This window comes from Etheostoma cragini, chromosome 10, assembly GCF_013103735.1.
Source record: "Etheostoma cragini isolate CJK2018 chromosome 10, CSU_Ecrag_1.0, whole genome shotgun sequence".
NCBI classification, from domain to species: Eukaryota; Metazoa; Chordata; class Actinopteri; order Perciformes; family Percidae; genus Etheostoma; species Etheostoma cragini.
The window spans coordinates 2,964,759-2,988,919 of NC_048416.1; the positions used below are offsets into that span (position 1 = coordinate 2,964,759).

Here is a 24,161-nt window from a genome sequence, read left to right on the forward strand (position 1 = left end):
ATATATATATATATATATAGTTTATGTGTATTCGTGATGCTGGACATATACCACAAATTTATTTGGGGAATTTGTAATATACGTACAGATTGTACATGTATTTTTATGGGAGAATATATACAGTATATATGTTTTTATTCATTTATTTTTTCTGTTCTTTTTTCCTTAGTTAAAAAAACTACAAAAACTCAACAAACACATCTGAATGATGAAAGCCATCAGTTCAACAGACAGATGAAGCCACCAATGCTATGTATTAGTCTAGTCTTAAAGTCGATATTACACATTCACAGCTGTGTAATGGATAAGCTAAATAAAGCAGTAAATCATAATTCTACAGCGCAACATGGAGAGTGTGGAACCCTAAAAACCCATCTTTTCTCATGACATTGAAACTACATTTCACAGTCCAGCAAAACATTTTTCAAGCTGGAACTCCGTATTTCCTTTATATTCTCATATTCAAGAGTAATTTACATCAGTTTGTAGATCTGAGCATGTTTTTCTTCCAAACGTGAAAACCACAACAGCAATCTTGAGGCCTTGAGTACTTATTTTTCTGGCTATTTCAACAAGTATTAACTTTCAGCCAGCTTTTATTTTTTTAATTTTATATTTTCTTGGACATATTTCTGGCAACTGTTTATGAACTTGGTATCATTTAAGGATACTCATACATTGTTGCACTGCATGTTAACACTCTCAAGCACACAGTAAGCTCTATTTGGAAGCTACTAAGTGTGTGTGTGAGAGAGAGAGAGTATTCATTACATGGATTAGTATGTAGAGTATTCAGACCAGTAGGGGGTCTACCTTTATAAGACACAGGTAATAACCTCATTGACAGCACGCACACACGCACTTCACATCAAAATAGGGGTGAATGATGGGTAGAAATGAACACTAAGCTTCTTTGATAAGAATGACTATAAGTTGACAACAAATCTAATCTAGTTCAGCCTTAAACCCTCAATGGAACCAGTCACCAGACTCAGCGCACCAGGACTTACGCTGCCAACTAATTGGCTCTTGTTCAGATGTCGGACATGATGTCTGACTGCGACAACTCTGAAGATCCCCCAACGGTTCAGTCAACAATGAAGCTTTTAATAAACCTATTCATGATTTTAAAGGCACATTTTAGCTATCTGAAAAGGGATAATCTATTGTAGTAACATGTGGGCTTCTATAGTAGGTCCTGTTACAGACTCTGAGCTTTTACAACACAAATCCACTCCACTCAGATCCTAATCCCTCTGTACCACCAGCACTCAACTGGGCTAATATGGACCTGATTACATTACTACAGCAAGTATGTACCACAGAGTAAAAGATTTACAACCAATCAGCTGCAGAGGCAGAGCTTAGAAAGGGCAAATGTACTGTGTCTGGCAGCTTTTAACAAATGATGTTGACAACGTTGAGTAAAACCCCCCTAGCATTGAAACCTGACGTCCATCGCTGCAGAGTGTTAGTGGTTAGAACTCTGACCAGCTCAAGAAATATTTAATGCTTTCTCCCTTAGATACCTGATTAAATTAAAGTAACGATTTTTCATTATAGGCTCGGGCAGAACACACCCCTCAGCTGTGTGGCGGTTCACAGTAAAAGCATAGCTAAACCTCAGTCATGTGAGAATATGAGAACACCAGTGTGGGTTTTCAATGCTTTGCAGAATCTAGTATTACCTAGAAACATTTTAAGTTTTAACGAATTATCAATCAATCAAAATGTATTTATGTAGCACTTTACAGCAACCAGCAGGTAACCAAAGTGCTTAATATCAGAATGTGGAAAATCCCATCATACAATAGAAAGAGTGAACTTAGAAAACAGTAAAATCAGAAAAGGTTACAAAGAAACAAAAAAATGAAATTGTCACCCCACTGCTACGTATTAAAAGACAGAATGAACACATATGGTTTGAGTTTGGACCTAAAAAGAGCTACATCTGTAATAGTGCAAATATCCTAGCGCTGTCAATATTATACCTTCATTTTTATTTTAGTTTCATTTTTGGGCATTTATTTAATAGCTGAAGACTATAAAAGGGGAGAGAGAGAGACATGCAGCGAGGGCCTGCAGATCAGACTTAAACGCTTTGGTATGGGAAAAGCATCATTCCATGGGGCGCAAGCCCAACCAGGGAACCTACCTGGGCACCCCAACAGTTTGGGAACAATCCCCGAAATTAATTGTTGATACACATTCTCACTCCCATCTCATAAAATACGATGGAGACCTTTACCGTTACATAACACACGCTTGGTCATGGGCTTACGGTTCCGTGACACACGAGAACGGGACGGTTGGGTTTAGAAAATGTCATCGGTGGACTTTGGGTTCCGTCACACGAGGGAATAACGTGACGGTCAAGGACACACCCGGGACACAAACCCTGCTCTCCTGGGTAAAAGTCCTGTGTGTGACCCATCCAACCCCAAGACCAACCTCCCTACGTGGAATTTCCCCCTTACAACATCCAACCGAGCGCATGTTATATGACGGTAAAGGAGACCCGACCAAGCGTGCGTTGTATAAGAGGCCTTTAGCGTCGCATAACAAGGACCAAGGCACCTGACCAAATGTCCCTATTTTATGCCTTCAGAGTGAAAATGGGTAGATGTAGACTAGGTTTAGGAAAGACCACGGTATGGGTTTGTTTGTAACGTAACTCACAGGAGTGACATTACTTGCGTATCTAATTAATGTAAAAAAAAATTAAAAGAAGTCAACGTTGACTTTTGCATTCATACAGGAAACTCCTGGGTGACGTCCTGTGTTTGTTTGACCCATCCTTCCACTCCAACCTCCTCCCTACTCAAACTTTGTTGTTTGTACAACGTCACCCAACTTCCTTCTGAGAGGCAGCCGTGCATATCTTGGCAATTGATTATTTGGGTTATGAACCCTTTAATTTGCATTACTTTTCCTAGGTATAGATAAGAACAATTAAATGAGAACAGCCTGACAACTGTGACGGTTCTTTGGTGTTTCCGTGTATGGGGTGGAATTATCTGGACTATTAAAGCGCTGGCTATAATATACAGTTTGTTTTTTAGTAGGAACACTCCTTGAATCCATGTAGGAAATCTAAAAAGACAAGTGAAAGAGGTTATTTTTAGGTACTTGGCCAGAAAAGTCAAGAATATATTCCCTATGTTTGAGACCCAACAAGACAGGCCCTAAACTTGAGTCCCAGCAGAGTGAGAGGAGATGAGAGGCTAAGCCGAGGCAGTTCCAATGAACTGGCCACGCTAATTTGATGTTAGTGGGTCTATGACGAGCCACAAGCCTTCAATTTTACGCAGAGAGACAGAGAGGGAGGCAGAAAAGAATCAAGAACGAGTTGCGAGGGACTGAATGGGATTTTTCCAGTCAGCTGAAATGATTAACTTGGCTGACTGGGATGTACCACTGAGTCCAGATAAATAGCTGTAGACAGACATGTTGTGTATACAGACATAAGCAGCATGCATGTCAACTCCAAAGTGTGCATAGTACACAACATAAAACCATATGCAATTTAAGGAAGTGTACATTTAAACATTTTCAACTTCTCATTTTCATAGGTTTAAAAGAAGCTGAGATTGTTCTGACATGCATTTCAGAAAATGCAAATATTTTAGAATCTCATCTTCAATCTCTCGTTATGTCTCCCTTCTTTAACGCTCATGTTGTCTTCGGGTCAAATTGACCCTTTTTCCTATTTTAATGTATGTTCTTTTTAACTACCCAACTGTGGTTATCCCCAAATAACATGATTGATTCCACACAACGATCTTTGGCAAGTACAAATCTCTACTTTTATTAATTTTGGGGTGTCTTATTCAATTTTATAGCATTTGAAAAAAAAAAACTAAAGTGGTTTTAAAATAGTATTGAGTAAAAGTAGACATATTCCAGTCTGTGATTATTCATTAACATACTTTTCTTTAATTTTTGTCTAATAATTTCTGCTTTTCTAACTCAAATATTAGGTATGATTTTCTAAAAAATTAGGTTTATTGACCATAAATTCCAAAAATAACTGTAAAAAACTGAAGTTAATAAGTTAGTCTTCCGTAGTGTTGAAATCATCAAAAAAAGGGACAAACATTGAAACAAATTGTCAAAGGTGTTGAAAAAAGGGACAAAAATGTAAGAAAAATATTTTAGAAAAACTGATATAAAGCGTCAACAAAATTGATGATTTTTAATTTTGATGGGAATACAACACAAGGGTTATCCTGCACTTTTCTTCACTGTGCACATGCTAAAATTATACTAGTATGACTAGTGTTACATTCTTCATTTCCCAGTCCCTTTGCTTTAAATAAAACACAATTATCCAGTCACATCCGCGATGGACCACAGCTTTCCTGGGAACAACTAGAGTGAATTTCACATAAAAAGTAACAAGATAACCAAGCTGCATGTCAGGACTGAGGGTACATTTGGATTTGTTTTCCATAAAACTACACACGGACTCAAACTCATCTGCTATTAGTTTGTTGCTTTGCACTGAGGACAGTACATATTGTAATCTGATATCAATGTACAAAAGTGAGACACCAACCAAGCAGATCAAATGGCCTTTAACTCAGATTCTAATACCCTGAGTATTAGAAAACTAAGAACACTGACTTCCAGAAGAAGACAACAAATCTACCTAATATAGGGAAATGAATAAAAGTCTTTAAGGGGTACGCTGTCTATTTTCTATAGTAAAATATATTTAGTTTTGACTGTAAGCAAAAATGTTAAATCAGATGCAGAATGAGAGCTGTCATCCTTAGCTGATGAAGTAACATGAGCGCTTACATACCTCAGATGCTAATTTGGCATCTTTGTTTGATCAAAGCTGGGAGATTCTTAGGGAATTAAAGGGAATAGTTCGTACAAAAAAGACGTTATGTAAAATCAATGGTTTTATGGCGAGTTGCATGCTGGAACTTTTGGTTTGCCCGGCCAATGAGTTCCGTTGCTGTGTCTTAAATTTGCATATATCTGTACTTATAATTGGTATTTCAAGTGCATACGTGCGTTCACACTGACAAGTATGGCTAAATGCACTGCACCATGCACTCATAACTGTCAAAAAGTTGAGTGTGGAACCCTGGCCGTGAATCCTAGGATGGCAAAGGAATGTCTCGCCCTATATTCTGCCTCTAATTGGCTATTACTTGTTGTTCGTTTGTTGGATTCGCTGGTCAAGGACTGAGAAGTGAGATTGGTTACCAGGGCAAGCCAATCAGACGCAGAGTAAGGGTAGAGTAGGACTGGACACATCATAGGAAACACAGATTTGCAAATTCTGGACCTCTCACCCTCAGTAGTCACCATCTTGGCTGCGTGGCAGAAGGTGAGGGAGGGACCACCAAACTTGTGAAAATGGCTTCCACTGGAAATTTCGCCGTTGGATTTCTGAGGACTATGGTTACCTGGTCCTCAGATCTCTGCAGGGTAAATCCAGACAGCTAGCTGGACTATTTGACCAATCTGAGGACTATGGTTGCCGGGTCCTCAGATCTCTGCAGGGTAAATCCAGACAGCTAGCTAGACTATCTGACCAATCTGAGGACCATGGTTGGCGGGTCCTCGTATCTCTGCAGGGTAAATCCAGACAGCTAGCTAGACTATCTGTCCAATCTGAGGACTATGGTTACCTGGTCCTCAGATCTCTGCAGGGTAAATCCAGACAGCTAGCTAGACTATCTGTCCAATCTGAGTTTTCTATTGCATGACTAAAAACAACCTTTGAACGTCAATTCAATTCCATCTATAGTATCAATTCATAACAAGAGATATCTCAAGACACTTTACAGATAGAGTAGGTCTAGATCACATTCTTTAATTTACAAACACCCAACAAATCCAGTAATTCACCCAAGAGCAAGCATTGTTCCACCAAAACAAGTTCCTTCCCATCTGACGCTTAGCGCCTCCCAAGGCGATTGTGATTGGTTTAAAGAAATGCCAAAAATCCAGATCGTGTTTTTCTCCCATCCCAGAATGCTTTGTGGACTAGCCAGACCTTCATTCTTGTAATTCACCATTTAAAGTACACAGTGTACTACATGGAAGTGTATTAACGGAAGTATCCGATTTGATACACAACATTTGTTGTCAGTCCAGTTTTTTGAGGTAAGCTAAACTAACCAGCATGCCAGTGCGTCATCAATAATCTAATTTAACTCTTGGCAAGAAAACAAATATTTTCCTCAGGATCTAACCAGACAACCAGAATTCAGACTTCATCATCAATCAACACCATAGATGAAGAAAAGTAGCTCCTCCTGGATCTGGATCATTTTGTGATGGCCAATAGAACGCTGTACAAGGTCCAGTGTGGCTGTTTTCTTCTGCTATCTTGTCACATGTTTCTCTGCATATTATCTAATATAACAGTAATGGGGGGGGGGGGGGGGGGGGGGGGGGGGGGGGGGGGGGGGGGGGGGGGACAGCATGTGAAAGGGCACCATCCACACAGAATAAACATCTTTCACTCTCTCCACAGACGTACAAAAGCTTTTAGTTTTGTTATTGTATAACCCATCGCATTATATGAAGGAGCTCCATTTGAGCCAAAGAGCCATAAAAGGATATGAGAAAGAATGTGGCCAGATAACACAGCTCCACGCCAACATTTCTTTTGTTCCCTCCTCCCCTCTTTATCTCTTCATTCTTTTTTAACTCCGGACTCAAGATCGCACCGTCCCTCCTGTCTCTTTCTTCGTCTGTTCCTCTGTCTCCGGCCAACTGCACATACCTAACTGGGAGGATGGCGTTTATAAACCGCGGCATTTCCTCTTCAACCATTCAACAATTCAACGCCTGCACAGTCTGCAGGAGACAGTGACTATGAAGGAAATTATTGATTTAAATGTAAGTCCTGAGCTCTAAAGAATTACTGTTATCGACTATACCGTGCCTTAAAATGCAGAAAGATTAAAAAAATTACGGCTAAATTACGGTTATTATAACTGCATGGGTCCAAACGTATAATAGTGCCAATATGATTACACAAACATTACATTAGACGTAAAATTGAAAACCTGGCAGAATCTTTGTGCCTTAGAATAAATGTTTAGTTGACCACCATTACAAAACTCTTCTGCTACCAAAAACAAAAAGCTTGGAAAACACTCACTGACATTTTATTGGACATTTTATAGATCAATCAGCTAATCGAAATAATCAACCGATCAATCAACAATGAAAATAAACGGTAGTTGCGGCCATGGCTGTAGTGGACACGTGGTAGGAGAGGGACTTTTAGCCTTCATTTTGCATGTCAGTTCCCTCCGTCCCCCCAATTTACAACACGTCCGGGTGGATTTGAACGCAGCATAAGTAGGCGAGTCTGCACAAGCTTTCATTTCCTTACATGTTATTTCCTTTTAGAGTGTAAATTCCCCACTTGGGGTCAATAAACATGATAAATCAAAATTAAATTAAAGCTCAGATTGCATCAGTTGATTATATCACTTGAGATATATATATCTATATATATATATATAGATATATATATAGATGTATATAAAGTGATTTACAACGTGGCTTTAGAATATGCCAGAGGCCACCAAATTTGGGCTATTATTGTCAAAAATGTCTCCAGGGAGAGATGCCACACGACCCCCCCTACAGTACCCCCAAATGTCTGTGTTTCTGTGTTGTTATCAATCATAAATGAAATGTAGACTACTTTAAATATGCAACGGTACAGGATGTTTTCAGTAAAAATCATCCTACTGAACAATCTGTCCCCCTCACTTTGGAAATTACAGCTACGCCCCTGGTTGCAGCCCTAGGATTAGGACAGTCACAGATCATTTCTCTGTCGTTAGAGCTAACTTTGTATATATTCACCGCTATTATTTTCACTGCTACTAGCTGCCATTTCTCACTGGAATGTGTCATTTTTAGCAAGCCAGAGTTTCCAGCAAAGTTGCATCATTTGAAATTACTGAAAATGTCCATTATCAAGCCATCAAGACACTCTGGTAAGTAACGTGTCTTCTAGCCCCAGCTGCTTGGCATTCTGGATAGAAACCTGTCTAAAAGGTAATTCATCAGTCGGTAAAGGAAATGTAGGTAAGAAACACAGCTAAAATATTTAACGTGCCCTTATGCACAAGCCTTGAAATTCCTTACATTGTATTTAGCATTCAACAGCCATGATTTAGCAATTTATACTCTTCATGGGGAAATTACAATTTACACTCTGTATTACACACAGGCCTGAAATACACACACATGCTCAGGTCCTATGCATGCACTAATGGAGAGACGTTAGAGGGCTGCGACTGCTGAACAGGCGCCCTGAGAGGTTGAGGGGGGTTCGGTGCTATGCTCCAGAGCACCTCGGCAGTGAGTTAAACAGGCATCCGTACAGGGACTTGAACCAGCAACCCTCCGGTTCCCAACCCCCCTACGGACTGAGCTACTGCCCCCCGAAGCATAACGTGGAACCAATGACCTTTAACATACAGTAAGCTGTAGCACATCCTTGTTCAAATCCCATTAAGATTAACATCAGGTTAATTTTTAATTGTAATATCAGCTGATATTTTATTTATTATTTTATCCAAAGAAAAATTCCTTGTATGTGTCCTCATACCTGGCGAATAAAGCGGATTCTGATTCTGATATAGGAATGCACTTAAGAATTTATTTGACAGAGACTTTTGTGTTTGAAATTTGTTTTGTCCAACATGCTTTTAGCTCCAGAGATTTGTTTACCATTTCCAAACCATTCTCTTGGGTTCGAGCTTTCTCCAGTCTTACTCTGCCACATTCTCTCCTCGATCGCCTCCTGTTTGAAACGGGGCCGTGCTCCTAGCAACAAGCCTTACATGGACTCAGAACCCGACCAGGCTCTCATCAGTCACTCGGCAGAGTCTAAATTCATTTACAGCTGCATTACCATTCCTGCTAAACAAACCCAACCTCGTGTGGTTACATAATGACTGATGGACCAGGGAGATACTGGGAAAGGTGAGGCCTGGTGAGAAAGTGAGAACACACATTTGTCTTCAGCTTCATCTACTTTCAGCTCTACCAGTGGTGGGCTGACTCTAAACCCAAAAACTAAATCTAGGCTAAAATACTAGGGGTGAAAACTGCTATTGTTCCACTCTTTATGGATCAAAATATTCAAGCAAATAGAATGCATAAACTTGTGGCCGTGAACTGCATAGAAATAAAACTAAAATATCCCGGATCAGTTGTAGCCAGACTTTGGCCAGTAGTGATTGAGCAGTATTGACGTCACGGTCATACACTCGCCCAACCAGCTGAGACGAGAGTCAATCACAGCGGTCAATCATGACGTTTCAACACGTTTTTGTGGCATCAAATAATTAATTAAAACCAAATTACACAGGAAAACAGAAAGCCACCTGGCCGTACATTAGCTAAAATAACTAACTAAAATGACTTAACCCTCATGTTTTCCTCGGGTCTTTTTTTTTTTTTAACTAATCAGTTGTAAGAACCCAAAATTTTGATTCTGCAAGCTGTTTTGCAAGTCCAAATCTCTACATTCTAATTAATTTTGGGGCGTTTTTCATAGCACTGAAGTGGTTTTGAAATAGTTTTGAGTAAAAGTTGACTTATTCCATTCTGTGATTATCCATCAACATCCATTCCTTTAATTTTAGTCTAAATAATTCCTAATTTCCGTTTTCTCAAACATTAGGTATATTTTCTTATAAATTAAGTTAATTTATCATAAATTACGAAATTAACTGTAAAACTAAAGTTAGTAAGTTAGTTTTACGTAGTGTTAAATGTCAAAAAAGTGGCAAACATTGTAAAAAGTGGCAAAACTGTTGAAGAAAGGGGAAAAAAACGTAAGAAAAGGGTTATTGTGGTTATTTCATGTATTTTAGTGAGATTCGGTTGTTTTCCAATTGCCTGAGAAAAAATGTCAAATCCCGTGGACGTATATTTACAAGTTAGCAATATCCTTAAAAGTTTTGAAGAAGTCAAAGTGAACCCATGTGATGTCACGCCCCCACTCCGTACACCTCCCTCTACACCTCTCAGATGCAAAAGGAAGTCCCGAGACTCTGAAGAGAGAGACATACAAATGCTGGGACAGTAGTGATGGCCAAATGAAGCTTCATGAACCAGTGTGTTTATTTTCTGAGTCCAGTAGATGGCGCTCTCTGTTTAACTATGGGTGAGAATACACTGAATTGCTACCGACTTTAGAATATTGCCGTTTGTTGGAGCAGTGTGCAAGCTCCTTTACACTGCAGTAATGTCAGTCCTTCTGGAAAAACATGATTATGCAATCGCATAATTTAACGCATAATCACCTAAAGTCCGCATAATTTTGCGGGGGCCACATTTTTTAAATACAGCGCAATTTTGCCGCATTAATTGCAGATTTCCGTGCAAAATAAGGCGGGGCTTGCCTGATTTCCTAATCCCTGCATTTATGTTGCAAAAAAGTCACAAATATCTTAGCAGAAAGTTGAAAACTGTTGAGTTTACTTTACACAAGAGCAGCCATTTCCCCCTGTTGCCAAGGGAACGTTATGGAGTAATGTAATTTCACAGTCTCTTTTTTAATCAAGCCGCAGTTTTTGCAAGTTCCCGCAACTTCTTTGCATACAATCGCACAAATATCCCACATTTAGTATTCAATCGCATTTTTTTTAAGAACTCGTGCCACTTAATCAAAGATTTATGCAATAAAACTTGTATTACTTTCTGCAGCTGTGAAGTAGTTTTAACGTGCCGATGCGTGACAAGGTTTTGTTGTATGTTACAAAAAATAAATAAAAAATAAAAAAAAACATGTCCACAATGACCACAATGACAAAAATGTCAGAAAAAGTGATATAATGTTGAAAAAAAGTGACCAAAACCTTTTTTAATTCATAGTTGACGGGAAGACAACGCAAGGGTTAAAGTTTTTTTTTAACACTTTTTTAAAGCCCTTTTACCAATTGTTTTTTTCTCCAAATGCTATAAAATTGAAAAAACACCCAAATTCGATGATAGCGGGGACTTGATCATTTATGTAACTTGTGAAGAGCGTTGTAGGGAACCATCCACGCTACATTTTTGGAAAATTTGTTTGAAAGAAATCCAAATTCTGATATAGAAACCATTTTGAAAGGGGTCAAATTTGACCCAAATACAACAGGAGGGTTAACAAAGCAAAGTCCATACAGGACTTAATTGTGTGCATGCTTGCATTTTTCAGAGATGCTTTTTTTAGTAGTAGTTTAACAAAAATAGTTTCAATGGATTTCCATGATCCGACAAAGGGACACAAATTCACTTGGATAATGTTATACAGGAATTTTCAAGTTTCTCAGATGTTTTGTAACCTTTTATGCCGCCTTTAGGGTGAACCTTTACTTGAAGGTATCTACATAAAGAGTGACATGACACTGTCATGAACATTATGAAAAAGTCATAAACTATTATGACACAACGCTTCTTTTAGTAAGTGTCATTTGGTTTTGGTTCTTTAGTTCATGTGACATAACTGTGTCATGACAGCATCATGTGTTCATGACAGTTTAATATCACTCTTATGTGACCATAGGACCATAGAGAGCCTAGGGTGGCGAGTGCCATGCTGTATACAATTTATGTGGCTTTTGCGTATACTATTTCTTTAAACCACTAAGTATATTGAGTTTGTCTGGGTGCTGAAAGTTTGTACTAAGACGTCTTGCAGCTCATCCCATCTCCTAATTCACTTTGTCTCTCTCATACACACACAAACAAAATGTTTGTCTAAGTCAACTCTGCTGAGTGGGCCATAAAAGCTTGTATTGTTGGTGTGTCATGAGACTGAAAGGCCAAAGACAAAGAAAGTGGAAGGGGGGGGATATGAGTGCGCACAACACCACAGCTCCACAGCTCTGGTACAGAAAAAGGTCCTTTACTATAGTCAAAAAGCCCAAGACACTCATTATCCAAGCCCTGTGGTCCAATCCCACTGCCAAGCCCAGTCCTATTTATATATATATATATATATATATATATATATATATATATATATATATATATATATATATATATATAGATAGCCAGTCACAGCATTAAAATCATTGAGAACTCCCATCAGCTAGGGCTGATGGAACTGCAACTAACCTTTATTGACTAATCTGTCGATTACTTTCTCGATTCATCGATTAGTTGTTTGGTCTAAAAACATAACAGACTGAAAAATGAGGAAAAATGTCAATCGGTGTTTCCCAAAGCCCAAGATTAAGTCCTCTTATGTCTTGTTTTGTCCACAACTCAATATCAGTTGACTGTCACAGAAGGCTAAAGAAAATATATTAACCAATCAGAATTGTATATTTTCTTTGACTTTTTCTTACATTAAATACGACCTAAACCGCTCAAATTTAAATTGAATACACTTCTAAGACATCCACAGCTATCAAGTATCGAGACATCAGATGAGCAACAATATGACTGACTCCCAGGAAAACAGGAAATTATGGTCAAGATTTGTGATTTTCTAATTATCATTATCATTGTCCTCCAGTATAAAAATCTGTCTCTTCAGTCAATCAGCTGTGAGTCACACAGTCGATCGTCAGCGCCGACTACAAGCCGTCAATTGTCTCAATAAACAAAAGAGAAACAAGAGTTTGATTAGACAGCTGCAACAAAAGACCATAACAACTCTGGAACCCCCCCAAAAACCGACTTGCTAATAAAATCAGTGCACTCTAACAACAGATTTGGCTCTTTAGTGCAAGATACAGACAACTGTGAAATAAATACTTCCAGCGGCAGAGGGTAGTCCATGTCCTCTGTCAAGATAGATATGAGTTGAAAATGACAAATTATGACTAATAAGAGCCAATTATGACAGAAATTTAAAGATGACGAGTTGAGACGAGTAATGTAATTTTGTCAGGTGGGATTGCAAAACAAGATGGAGCAATTTTACGGCAGATTTGGTAATGTACTAATGTAATGGAACAGAGTTGAGTATCACAATACAATATGATTTATCAGTAATACATTACACAGCATTACGAAAAGAAACATACTTTCGGTTTTTGAAGCATCCATACATCCCAGCCATGTTGTAAAATGGTCAAAGATTCTGCAAAGTAAGTCTTTCTTCCTCTTCGCAAAATAGATGATGTTTCCCCCCCCCCTGGTTTGTTCAAGTATAGACAACCCTCAGGTCCAGCCGTTGGCCCACATCGGAGTCCCTTTACGTCCTGCCAAAGCGATGACTTCTCTCTCTTTGCAACGGAGAAGATGCAACTCCACGAGAAAAAGATCCAGAGAAGTCAAACCATCCTCTGAGGTTCCTCCCACTTTGGAGCTCTGAGAGTCAAAATTTCACAGAGCTCCCTTCTCAAAACTTTGGCAGCAGATGCACGACAACGAGCCAATCCTAACCACTCCAGTATCACATAGAGTACAAGAGCAGCCAAAGTGGGAATATAACAGGATCAGAATATCACACAACAAACGCAGAATTATAGCAAGGAAGTTTGAAAAAACAGGAATCTCCTTTCTCAAATGAATCAGAAAAGGCTTTTCCTAGACAATCATGTAGGGAGAAAGTATGGAAGAAATCCTTGGATAATAACAACACAGTTGACCAAATGAGTGAGTGAGTAGCTGCTCTATGCCTCACCCACTGTATCCTCCCGGCCACCACCGCGGCTGGTAATGTAGCCCAGGAAGGGCTGGAGGAGGGAAGAGGATACAAAGGGTGGAGTGAGGGAGGAGGCAAGAGTGAACAAGAGACCACCCCCCAATGACCTTATCCTCTTTCTTTGTCTCTCTACTCTTTAGTTCCATCCAAAATCACGTCTTTTGTAAACTAACCAATGCCAAGCGTTTCAGTCAGCCTGATCTCCGTCTTCCTCCAAAGCGCCGCGGAGGAAGGTCTGGATAGTCCACACAGCGTTCCGGGACGGGAGAAAAAAGTGTTCTGGTTTATTGGCATTGGGCGGCGATAAGCGCCTGACACAATGACGGTGCCTCGGCAAAATAGTCTCGGGAAGGAACATGTGTACGTTCAAAGGTTATTTTATCTGTGCAACGGAAAATGCAGATTGGACAGATAGTCTAGCTAGCGGTCTACCCTGCGGAGTTTAAAATGGCAACACAAAGAAAAGGAAAAGTGCGGGACATCCACCCAAAATCACGTGAAATGACTACAACCTGTCACCGAATTACATGGTTTCGGCACGTAACTCTTTACTGGTCTCACAATTCAATTACGATTATCCTGTCAACAATTCAAATCGATTACACGATGCTCAATATTACAACATATTGCTACACATTTTAAATGCTATCAACAATCCTGCATTCATTGATATCAGATATTCATCTAAACTCTGGAATCACTGGAACACGCACCTGTACCTGTTGTAATTATTGGGCATTGTAATATGTAGGTTTGTATGTATGTGTGTTTCTTTTGTGATATTTTTGGGAGTCAGTATGTCTATGTGTATTTATGTTTGTGTTTGGTCTGTACCCCTTTTGTAATGTGTTGAGTGTACTTTTTTATCTGGACCTTGAGTCTGTAAATAAAGAAATGTAACAGCAACACGGTTTTTATTGACAAGCCAGATAAATATGAACTCCCCCTTTTTAATTGGATCTGCTCTTAGGAAAGACACTTCCTTAATGGAGCGGAGTCTGAACACAGCAGACAATACTATTAGAAATGTACAGTTATGTGTGTGACAAAGTGTTGTTTTACCCCGTTAAAGAGTTAGTTACACAATGACTTGAATATCTTGGCTGATATACATTATGACACCTAGTGTACTGAACCTCTGAAGTAGGACTCAGTATTTACGTAGAGTACGGTATTTACATTGTATGTGTTGTGTTATCAACCGAGGGAAATGAAGTGCTGTATATTGATGAACTTTACACAAAGTTGAAGCCATATAAAATAACAAAAACACCATTCTCTCAGCCGTACAGGGACATATTTGATTTATATCGTAACCAAAATGCAACCTAGTGTTGTTTTGTGAATGTACCCCGAGTCAAACATTTAGGATGGAAACGCCACTTTTAAGATTCATCGTATTCTCGTTTTGGGTCAAATGGCCTTTTAAATGGGAGAGCTAGGGGCACTACTAGGATAGCATCCAAAATCACTACTTTTAAAAACACTATAAACACTGAAACTTTGCTCAAAGTATCACCAGGGGCTCTACACATGAACTCCAGCATTGAGAACATTGTGTTCACAAACTCTTTTTGACTGACGAGATGGCAGCGACCGGAAAAAACCAACCGCTACATTGAGTTGCTCAAAAACTTTTCAGCAAACTCTGTGTACAAAACAATGTTCTCAATTTTTAAGTTCATGTGTAGAGGCCCTGGTGATACTTGGAGCAACGTTTCAGTGTTTGTAGTGTTTCACAAATAGTGATTTTGATGTGATAAGTGGCCCTAGCTCTCCCATTCAAAAGGCCATTTGACCGAAAAACAAAGATGCATTCAATCTTAAAAGTGGCGCTTCCATCCTAATTATGCTTTTAAACATAACTGAGATTCGGGTACATTCACAACAAGACCCTAGGTTGCATTTTGGCGAAAGTTACCCTTTAAACATCCTGTATAAGTACTAGGGCTCCATTAAGTGAAGGACTTTCCTTGTACACTGTGTTGTTCAATTTTAATATAATTGATTTGCATTTTCAAAATGAATCAATATACAGCACTTAGTGTTGACAGCATTGATTTACCCAGATGCTTGGGATGGGACCTCCATAATGGAGGCTGTTTGATTTTACATGCAACTGCAGAGTACGTTGTATCTCTCTCATGTCACATGTTGCCATGCCTTACTTACTGACAAGATAAACAAATGTGCAGCTTGTCACTGTTAAGTTGACTCCTGCATGTCAACACCCATCGAACGCTCGCACCATAACAGTGCCTCATGTCTGCCGTGCAACAGCCTGTCACAGTTAATCACTATAAGTAGGGAGCTTACCTATCTACAGCCACTATAGCTCCGAGTGCTTATGTGTGTGTGGCTGCCAGGTGACATTAGGGTTGATCCCGAGACTCCCTTCTGCTGAAAACCACGCATGCACGCACACTTGACTTTTTACATGATCATCTTTACATGTTAGAATAGACCCAGGATTAGTGAGAGTTCAAGTGCAAATTTAAAGATTTACTTGTTGTGTTATCCAATAGCACTTTGGAACATATTACATATAAGGGTATCATATTAGTGCTAAGGCACATGCATGAAAATTGGCAAAATCACATGAATCATCAGACCACTGACAGAGGAGCGGCAATAGTGGAATGAATTTCTCAATCCTAACATGCCCTGACCTAAAGTTGTCTGTTGTGATTCATTGCAAAACTGTTGAAATTGATCTAAGTCACTGGAGTGCATGTGTTTGTGTGTGTGTGTTTGTGTGTGTTTGTGTGTGTGTGTGTGTAAACAAAGACAGAGTCAGTCTTTATCAGATCCAGAGCTCTGCAGCTCCATTGCAACAGCATGATATACAAACACAGAGTCTCTAACATCAGTTATTGCACGCTGTGACTGAGAAATCCTTTCACACACACCCGCACACACACACACACACACACACACACACACCTACATGGAGTTCATCTTCTCTTTTCACACAGTTCCAGACAGAAACCAGTTTGATTGTTACAATTTAAAAAAAATTCTGACTCTTCAACCGGAGGGATGTATTGATTATTTTAACAGTGACCCCAAAAGAAATGATGCGAAAAAAAGAGCTGGGTCAACTGAGCGGAACTGCTGAGTCGGGTAATAATTATCGTCTGTCACTATGAGCAACCCCTTTCACATCACACATAGTCTTTTGACCTGTGTGTTGACGTACTGTACAACTCTTGATTAGTGCAGCTTTAATTATATAATCAAGGGGAGTTTGCCTAACACTCACCGCAAATCCAGGAATGATGCTTTTCTTTTGAAGTGGGAAAATGAACTCGCCTCAAGTCTTTTGCGAAGGAATCTAAAAACTGCGGAGGGAGATTTATGACCTTTCAGTATACGAAACACCTGGCTTCTCACTCATTTTAGCCTCTCGGATATCAACAAGAGGAGTTTTTTCTTCCAAACAAAGCTATCCAATGTCTCTGTGTACGCGTGCTGCATGACTTTCTCATTGCCGACACGTCCAAACGGATCCAAGAGCATGGCGCAATTCTTCATGAAATTTGTCAATGTGCACGAGTATGCGCGTGTATATTTGTGTACATGCATGTATCAATCACACAGCTTTGTGTTTATAGAGCCAAGAGGAATGTCGGTCAGTTTCCCTTGGAGGAAAAAAAGTGGATGTTGGTATTTCCTGAAATGGCCCTCAGTCTGGACCAACTGGGAAAGAGAGAGAGTGTGTGTGTGTGTGTGTGTGTGTGTGTGTGTGTGTGTGTGTGTGTGTGTGTGTAATTGGTAACTGGATGCCTGTCCTATCAATAATAATTCCCCTTATCTGTGTGAAGTGGATATATTATTAGTGGATATAGTGGAGTTTTTTAACTTTGAGGACACCCAAATAATAGTAATGTGAAGACCAATTTGAATTCCACCAAATTGATAAGTCTACTCTACCATGCGTTCTTCCTCAATGGTGTTTGGCTTCGTTGAAGACAGCAGGAGGGACGTACAGTAGGTAAAGGCAGGCATAAATAATAAAATGAATGAAGGCTGAATTCCATTTAGATGCTTCAGTTTAAGCAGTTTGTTTGTGGGCAGTTTTACAAAGATATTTTAGACTGGTCTGTAGCCGGGACTGGGAAAGACGCCACACCCAGGCTGACCCTGTTCCAGTTACAAGTCGGAAAAACCTATATAATTAACTTGGGGGGGGGACTCTACTGAGGTTAGCAATACCAGTTGATAGCAACACATTACGCTGTGTGCTTGTGTGTACAAACACCAAAAACAACATGTCCACAGATTTGAAGTTGGACAACTTAAGGGGACACAAGTAAGAAGTGCCAATAAATAGTATTTTACCCCAGCTTTCACTACTGTTGATGCTCTGAGCAGCCATGTTGGATTGGGAGGTCGGGGTGGTGAGGTTTTCTCTACTTTCCGAGTCGGGTATGCGGCTTCGCGGGGGGCGTTCCAGTGAAAATTTTCGACTACAAACTCGAAAATTCCAACTTCCGTGTGCAACTGGAATGCACCATTAGGCGTCTCTTAATTATGCTCTCAGATTAGTTTAGATTAGTCTAAACTCAGACAGTCTCACACAAACAAAGACTTATTTTAAGCCTGAAAAGGTCAGCCACGCTACCCCTAGGCTGTAACCATGGCGACAATCAGAGACAACTGCTGACCAGTTGCACCTAAAGAGGCCTGGACAACTTCTGTTGTAAATGAACTGTTATAAAGCATTTTTCTAGTCTTAACGACTACACAAAGCTCTTTTACATAGTCCAGGAACTAAATTCCTGAAAATGTCCTGTTTTCACTGTTTTTCATGAAACCATTAAGCGTGTATTCAAATTGGCCGGCGCTTTGCACACAATACTACGGTACTTTGTTACGTGACGTAATCCCGAGAGGCTGCCTTGTGGGTTGTTCTGCGACGGGAACATACAGGGAGCAGATCAGACAGGGACCACATTCAGGGAGCAGATCAGACAGCGGAGCAGATCAGACAGGGAACACATACAAGGGAGCAGTTCAGACAGGGAGCACATATAGGGAGCAGATCAGACAGCGGCGCAGATCAGACAGGGAACACATACAAGGGAGCAGATCAGACAGGAAGCACATTCAGGGAGCAGATCGGACAGGGAGAACATACAAGGAGCAGATCAGACAGCAGAGCATAAACAGGGAGCAGATCAGACCGCGGAGCCGAAGCGTTAATGCAAAAAAAAATTGAATAAAAAGTTGTTTTTATTTTATTTGAAAACCAAACAGAAAAACCAAAAGTTCCATAGTGGCAGGTGGACAACACAAGGGTTAACCTCATGTTGTCCTCTGGTCAAATTATATATATATACATATTTGAGTCTGTGATTATCCATCAACATCCATTTCTTAAATTTTAGCCTAAATAATTCCTAATTTCTGCTTTTCTAACTCAAACATTAGGTATAATTTCCTATAATGAGATGTATTGACCATAAATTCCAAAAAATACCGTAAAACTGAAGTGAATAGTGTCAAAAACAGTGTCAAACATTGGCAAAAAAGCGTCAAAAGTGTGGAAAGAAGGGGGAAAAATGTAAGAAATAGTTAAAAACATCCATGTCAACAAGTGATAATTTTCAATTTTGACAGACAGACAACACAAGGGTTAAATTTGCTTGTCTTTTGTCTCTTTTTCCATGTGTTATATTACGTTGCAGTGCGTTTGCCGTAACACAGTAACCTGTTGGCAACATCACCAGTTGGATTTCATTCGTCCAAGGAAACAAAGTGATTGGAATGAAATGAATGAGGGGCTAAGTTTCTCACACGGAGCCTATGTCCGTCTTACCGTGACCTATAATTGATAAGCTCTATATATAAAATCATCAGAAACAGATAGGACCCTGATCGAAGCACGACAGCTCCGAACGTTTTGGGGAAATAGTCTTGGGAAAGAGTTCAGCAAAGTGTTTGAAACCAATACTACAAAAAACAACGGAATTCACATCCTGTTAGATTTGTGGACTTGTGGTCAAGCAAGAGGCCCTGCTTTTATTCCCTCTCATCATTCTTCTTTATTCTTTCCATCGCCTTCCCCATCACTCCTTATCCTCTCGGCTGGCTGGGGTTCCTCTCACACACCCCTGTAGTTCAACACCTCTTACCTCTCTTCTTTCTCTATTACAGGGTGCACGGGATCTAGGTCTCTCTCTCTCTCTCCATACAGAGTAGGAGGGGAGCTCTCTGAATTCCACCTCACATCTGGAAACCATCTTCTTTCTCTCTTTGCCAATCTCTCGCCCCCTTTCTCTGTCGCTCTATGTTGTAATGTAAATAGCCCTGTAATCATACTCCTGTGTGTGTGTGTGTGTGTGTGTGTGTGTGTGTAAGATCTTACACATAACACTCCAACAAGCTGAGATTTCTTCTTTCTTGCAATCCCAGGTCCAAGCTGAGGTTTATGGGGCAATAAAAACAAAACAGCCGTCTACAACTCTACTTGCTCACTCACAAGCCTATTCTGCGATTGCGTTTGTGTGTGTGTGTGATTGTGTGTGTGTGATTGTGTGTGTGTGTCTGAATGATGACAGCCTAATAACCTGAAACTAAAGCATTTATACAGCGTCAACACACTTTTGATGCTTCTCACTCCTCCAGGGTGCAGCAAAAGCATGATATAAAGTGTTGATCTGAGTATTCTCTATTCCCCACTACCACCCAGATGAAGCACATCAAATACTGCAAAATGCTTGGAAAACGGAAGGAAGGAAAGGAAAAGGGAGCTACAAATTAAAACTGTTCCAAAGCAAAAACCAAAACTCAGTGATTGTGGATTTTTTTTTTTTTTAATCCTCATCCTCTACCTACCACACACTACATGTATGTTCACAGTACACTACCGTCCTATAAAGATTTGCTCAGTCTCACCTTTACTCTAAAAGGCTGGAAGTATACACATATACACACACACACACACACACACACACACACACACACACACACACACACGTGTCATGCTAACGTGATTTACTGCAAATTAGGGCTGCTGATATGAGGAAAATATGCAATAACGTTGAATATCGCGATATTACTTGCGATAAATAAGGTTAGGGTTAAAAATCAAGATGTAATCAGTTCTGTTGCCTTGAGAATTCCGCTAAAATACAACAAATTTTATGTTAAATTAAAAGAAAAAAGGAAAGGAAAGGAAATCATTTCCAACATTCTTTGATTGAACACATGGAACTGAATTTAAAAGGCACCACTTAATAAAGAATGACAGTCACATAGTTAAATGCAGCGCTGTGCTAATATTTGCTCAGATTGTGCTACAGTAAATCCTCATGAGGTTTAGATCAGCAGATCCAAGTTCAATAGAGTCTTTCATCCTCTCACACCAAACAACACAACTATTCTGAGTCATTGTGAAAGTCAGTGTCTGTGTTCAGGATTACAGCGGCTCCCACACTCTGAAAGAGACCTGGATAATCTGGGCCGTCCTTGACCTGCCGCTACCAAACACAGAGCTCAGTTTGCTGGCAAAATTGGATCTGATAAGACCCGCTCTGACAGTTCAGCCAACAGTTTTGAAAAACTCTTGGAAGTTAATTTTTTTTGGACAGTTGTCAGCACAGCCAAACCTATTCTCCGTTTTAATACCATAGATACTGTATGTCTCAATTAACATAGATACTGATCTCGATAAAATGGGAAATTACAGCGTTACAGCAGCAAAATCAGTCCCACAGCACAGAATATAAATATAAATGAAATACTAGGATACAATATACAAAAAATAATATTAATAATAGGATAAAATACAAGAACAAATATTTGACTATATACAAATTGGAAATACAAAAATGTGCAACTGCTTAAATAGTGTGATAAATATTTAGATATAAAGCCCTTAAGAACTCACTATTGGACTTGAGAACTCACTTAAGATAATAACTCACTATTGGACATAAGAACTCACATAATAACTCACTATAGGACTTAAGAACTCACTATTGGACTTCAAGAACTCACTTAAGAACTCACTATTGGACATAGGAACTCACTTAAGAACTCACTATTGGACATAGGAACTCACTTAAGAACTCACTAATGGACTTAAGAACTCACTATTGGACATAGGAACTCACTTAAGAACTCACTATTAGACTTAAGAACTCACGATTGGACTTAAGAACTCACTTAAGAACTCACTATTGGACATAGGAACTCACTTAAGAATTCACTATTGGACTTAAGAACTCCCTTAAAAACTCACTAATGGACTTAAGAACTCACTATTGGACATAGGAACTCACTTAAGAACTCACTAATGGACTTAAGAACTCACTATTAGACTTAAGAACTCACTATTAGACTTAAGAACTCCCTTAAGAACTCACTAATGGACTTAAGAACTCACTATTGGACTTCAAGAACTTACTTAAGAACTTAATATTGGACATAAGAACTCCCTTAAGAACTTACTACTGGACATAGGAACACACTTAAGAACTCACTATTGGACATAGGAACTCACTTAAGAACTCACTATTGGACATAGGAACTCACTTAAGAACTCACTATTGGACATAGGAACTCACTTAAGAACTCACTATTGGATTTCAAGAACGCACTTAAGAACTCACTATTGGACATGGGAACTCACTTAAGAACTCACTAATGGACATAAGAACTCACTTAAGAACTCACGATTAGATTTAAGAACGCACTTAAGAACTCACTATTGGATAAGTGAACTCACTTAAGAACTCACTATTGGACTTAAGAACTCTTGAGAACACTCCCAGCCTGAAACAGCCCACCTTCATCGCCCTTTAATGTTGCCAATCATGATCCAAACAGAAAGCAGACTTTTCCGCACTCTGCATCTTTAGCCCATGAACAAACACAAAGCACTGCGGGAGTCGGGACTCTTTTGACCGCATGTATCGATCACCAGTCACACGTCAGAAATCCTCCGCAGCCCAATAAAACACTCATCTCCGCGCACAACAAAGCCAACGTCTCTCTGTCAGAAAGCTGGAGATGAGTTCAGGGACAGGGTACTTACTGTGTCTGGTCTATCTCAAACGGTCTCAGTGTGAACTCATCCCTCAGAGACTGGAACCAAGACATCTGCGCTGTTTAGTGGACTAATGATTGGATTATTTGTCCTGCCCTGCGTCCTCTGCTACTCCACGGTGCTGCGTTCACAGGTGGCTTGGAATCTCCTAAATCCTAACTCTACTTGCTGATGGAGATTGGTTTAAAGGTCCCACATTGTAAAAAGCAGTGGTGGAAGAAATGTTCAGATCACTTACTTCCCTCACTGACGCTAACCCTGAACTGATGAATAGCTAACGGGCAGAATGAACTGTGAGTTTTATTTCTGACATATTTACCTTGTAGGGGACTCAATAAAATTAGGATGTAGAAAAAAATAATATTTTGATTAATGTTGCTAAGTGAAAACCTAGCTGGAGCTCACCAAAATCCAAATTTTTATTTTTTTATTTTTATACATGTACATACATCTTTTTTCTACACGAATTTTAACCTTAAAAAGTTGACGTGGTGCCTGGATTTAATAATCATTAAGGATTAGTCTATCATTGTATTTCCTTGCAAGTTTGGGTTCTGTTAATTAGTTTACATTTTTACGAGGAACACTCAAACGCACCTTAAACACAGCACCGGCCCACTGACTTGTGATGAAGATGAACAAAAAAAAACGAACAGAAAAAAGACTGAATGAAATGTCCTTAACAGTTGAATCATGTACAGGTAAAGAACCAAACCAAACAGACGAGCTGTGGCTTGGTTTCTCAGACTCTAGGCCTACTACACTATTGTACTATCAATCCAACTAAACATGGTACTTCAGCTCTGAAAGTGTGTAAACAGACTTTGGTTAAATACAGTTTGGTGGCAAATGATAGACCTTGTGTCTACTCGACTTGCAGAACTAAAGTATAACATATCATTGAGACAAATGGAAACCCCAGTATCCAAAGACTGGAGTTTTGGGTTTTTTTGTTAGGACAGTTTCACAGTGCAAAAGTTGAATCATTTTGAGATCATTGCTGCCATCTAGTGTTGTGCCTGGGTTAATGGATCTCAAAATTAGGAAATCAAACTTGAAATAAAACTGGGCAGTTTGTCTGAATTGCCCTCTATGTTTAAAAGGTGTGTTAATATCAGAGATGGGAAGTAACGAAGTACAAATACTTCGTTACTGTACTCAAGTAGATTTTTCTGATATTTCTACTTTACTTTACTATTTATTTTTGTGACGACTTTTTACTTCTACTCCTTACATTTTAACACAAATATCGGTACTTTCTACTCCTTACATTTTACAAAATTGGCTCGTTACTTTAGTTTTTACAAGAGGTTGTCATGACAATAGCGCGGACACGCGCCACACACCGCGAGCGGGTGCGCGCGCTACACGGAGAGAAAAGTAAGAGAAATGAAAAAGAGACAAGCTGTCCGGAGGATAACCAGCTGAGATTGTGTGTGTGCGTCTTTGAGAACTGTAAGT

At 39.5% G+C, this 24,161-nt stretch overlaps 1 protein-coding gene across 2 annotated transcripts in view; it reads right to left on the minus strand.

The window, feature by feature from the left end:
- The window catches only part of zgc:66433 (uncharacterized protein LOC321250 homolog), a 55,918-nt gene extending 33,076 nt beyond the window's left edge, over positions 1-22,842 (minus strand). Inside the window, exon 1 of one of the 2 annotated variants that reach the window (XM_034883036.1) lies at positions 22,689-22,842. In XM_034883036.1, the coding sequence (XP_034738927.1) occupies positions 22,689-22,753 (65 nt within the window). In that variant the 5' untranslated portion in view covers positions 22,754-22,842. Of the gene's footprint in view, positions 1-13,022; positions 13,533-22,688 lie in introns of those variants that run through there. The other variant, XM_034883037.1, reaches the window with a different exon arrangement.
- Positions 22,843-24,161: the final 1,319 nt, after the last annotated feature.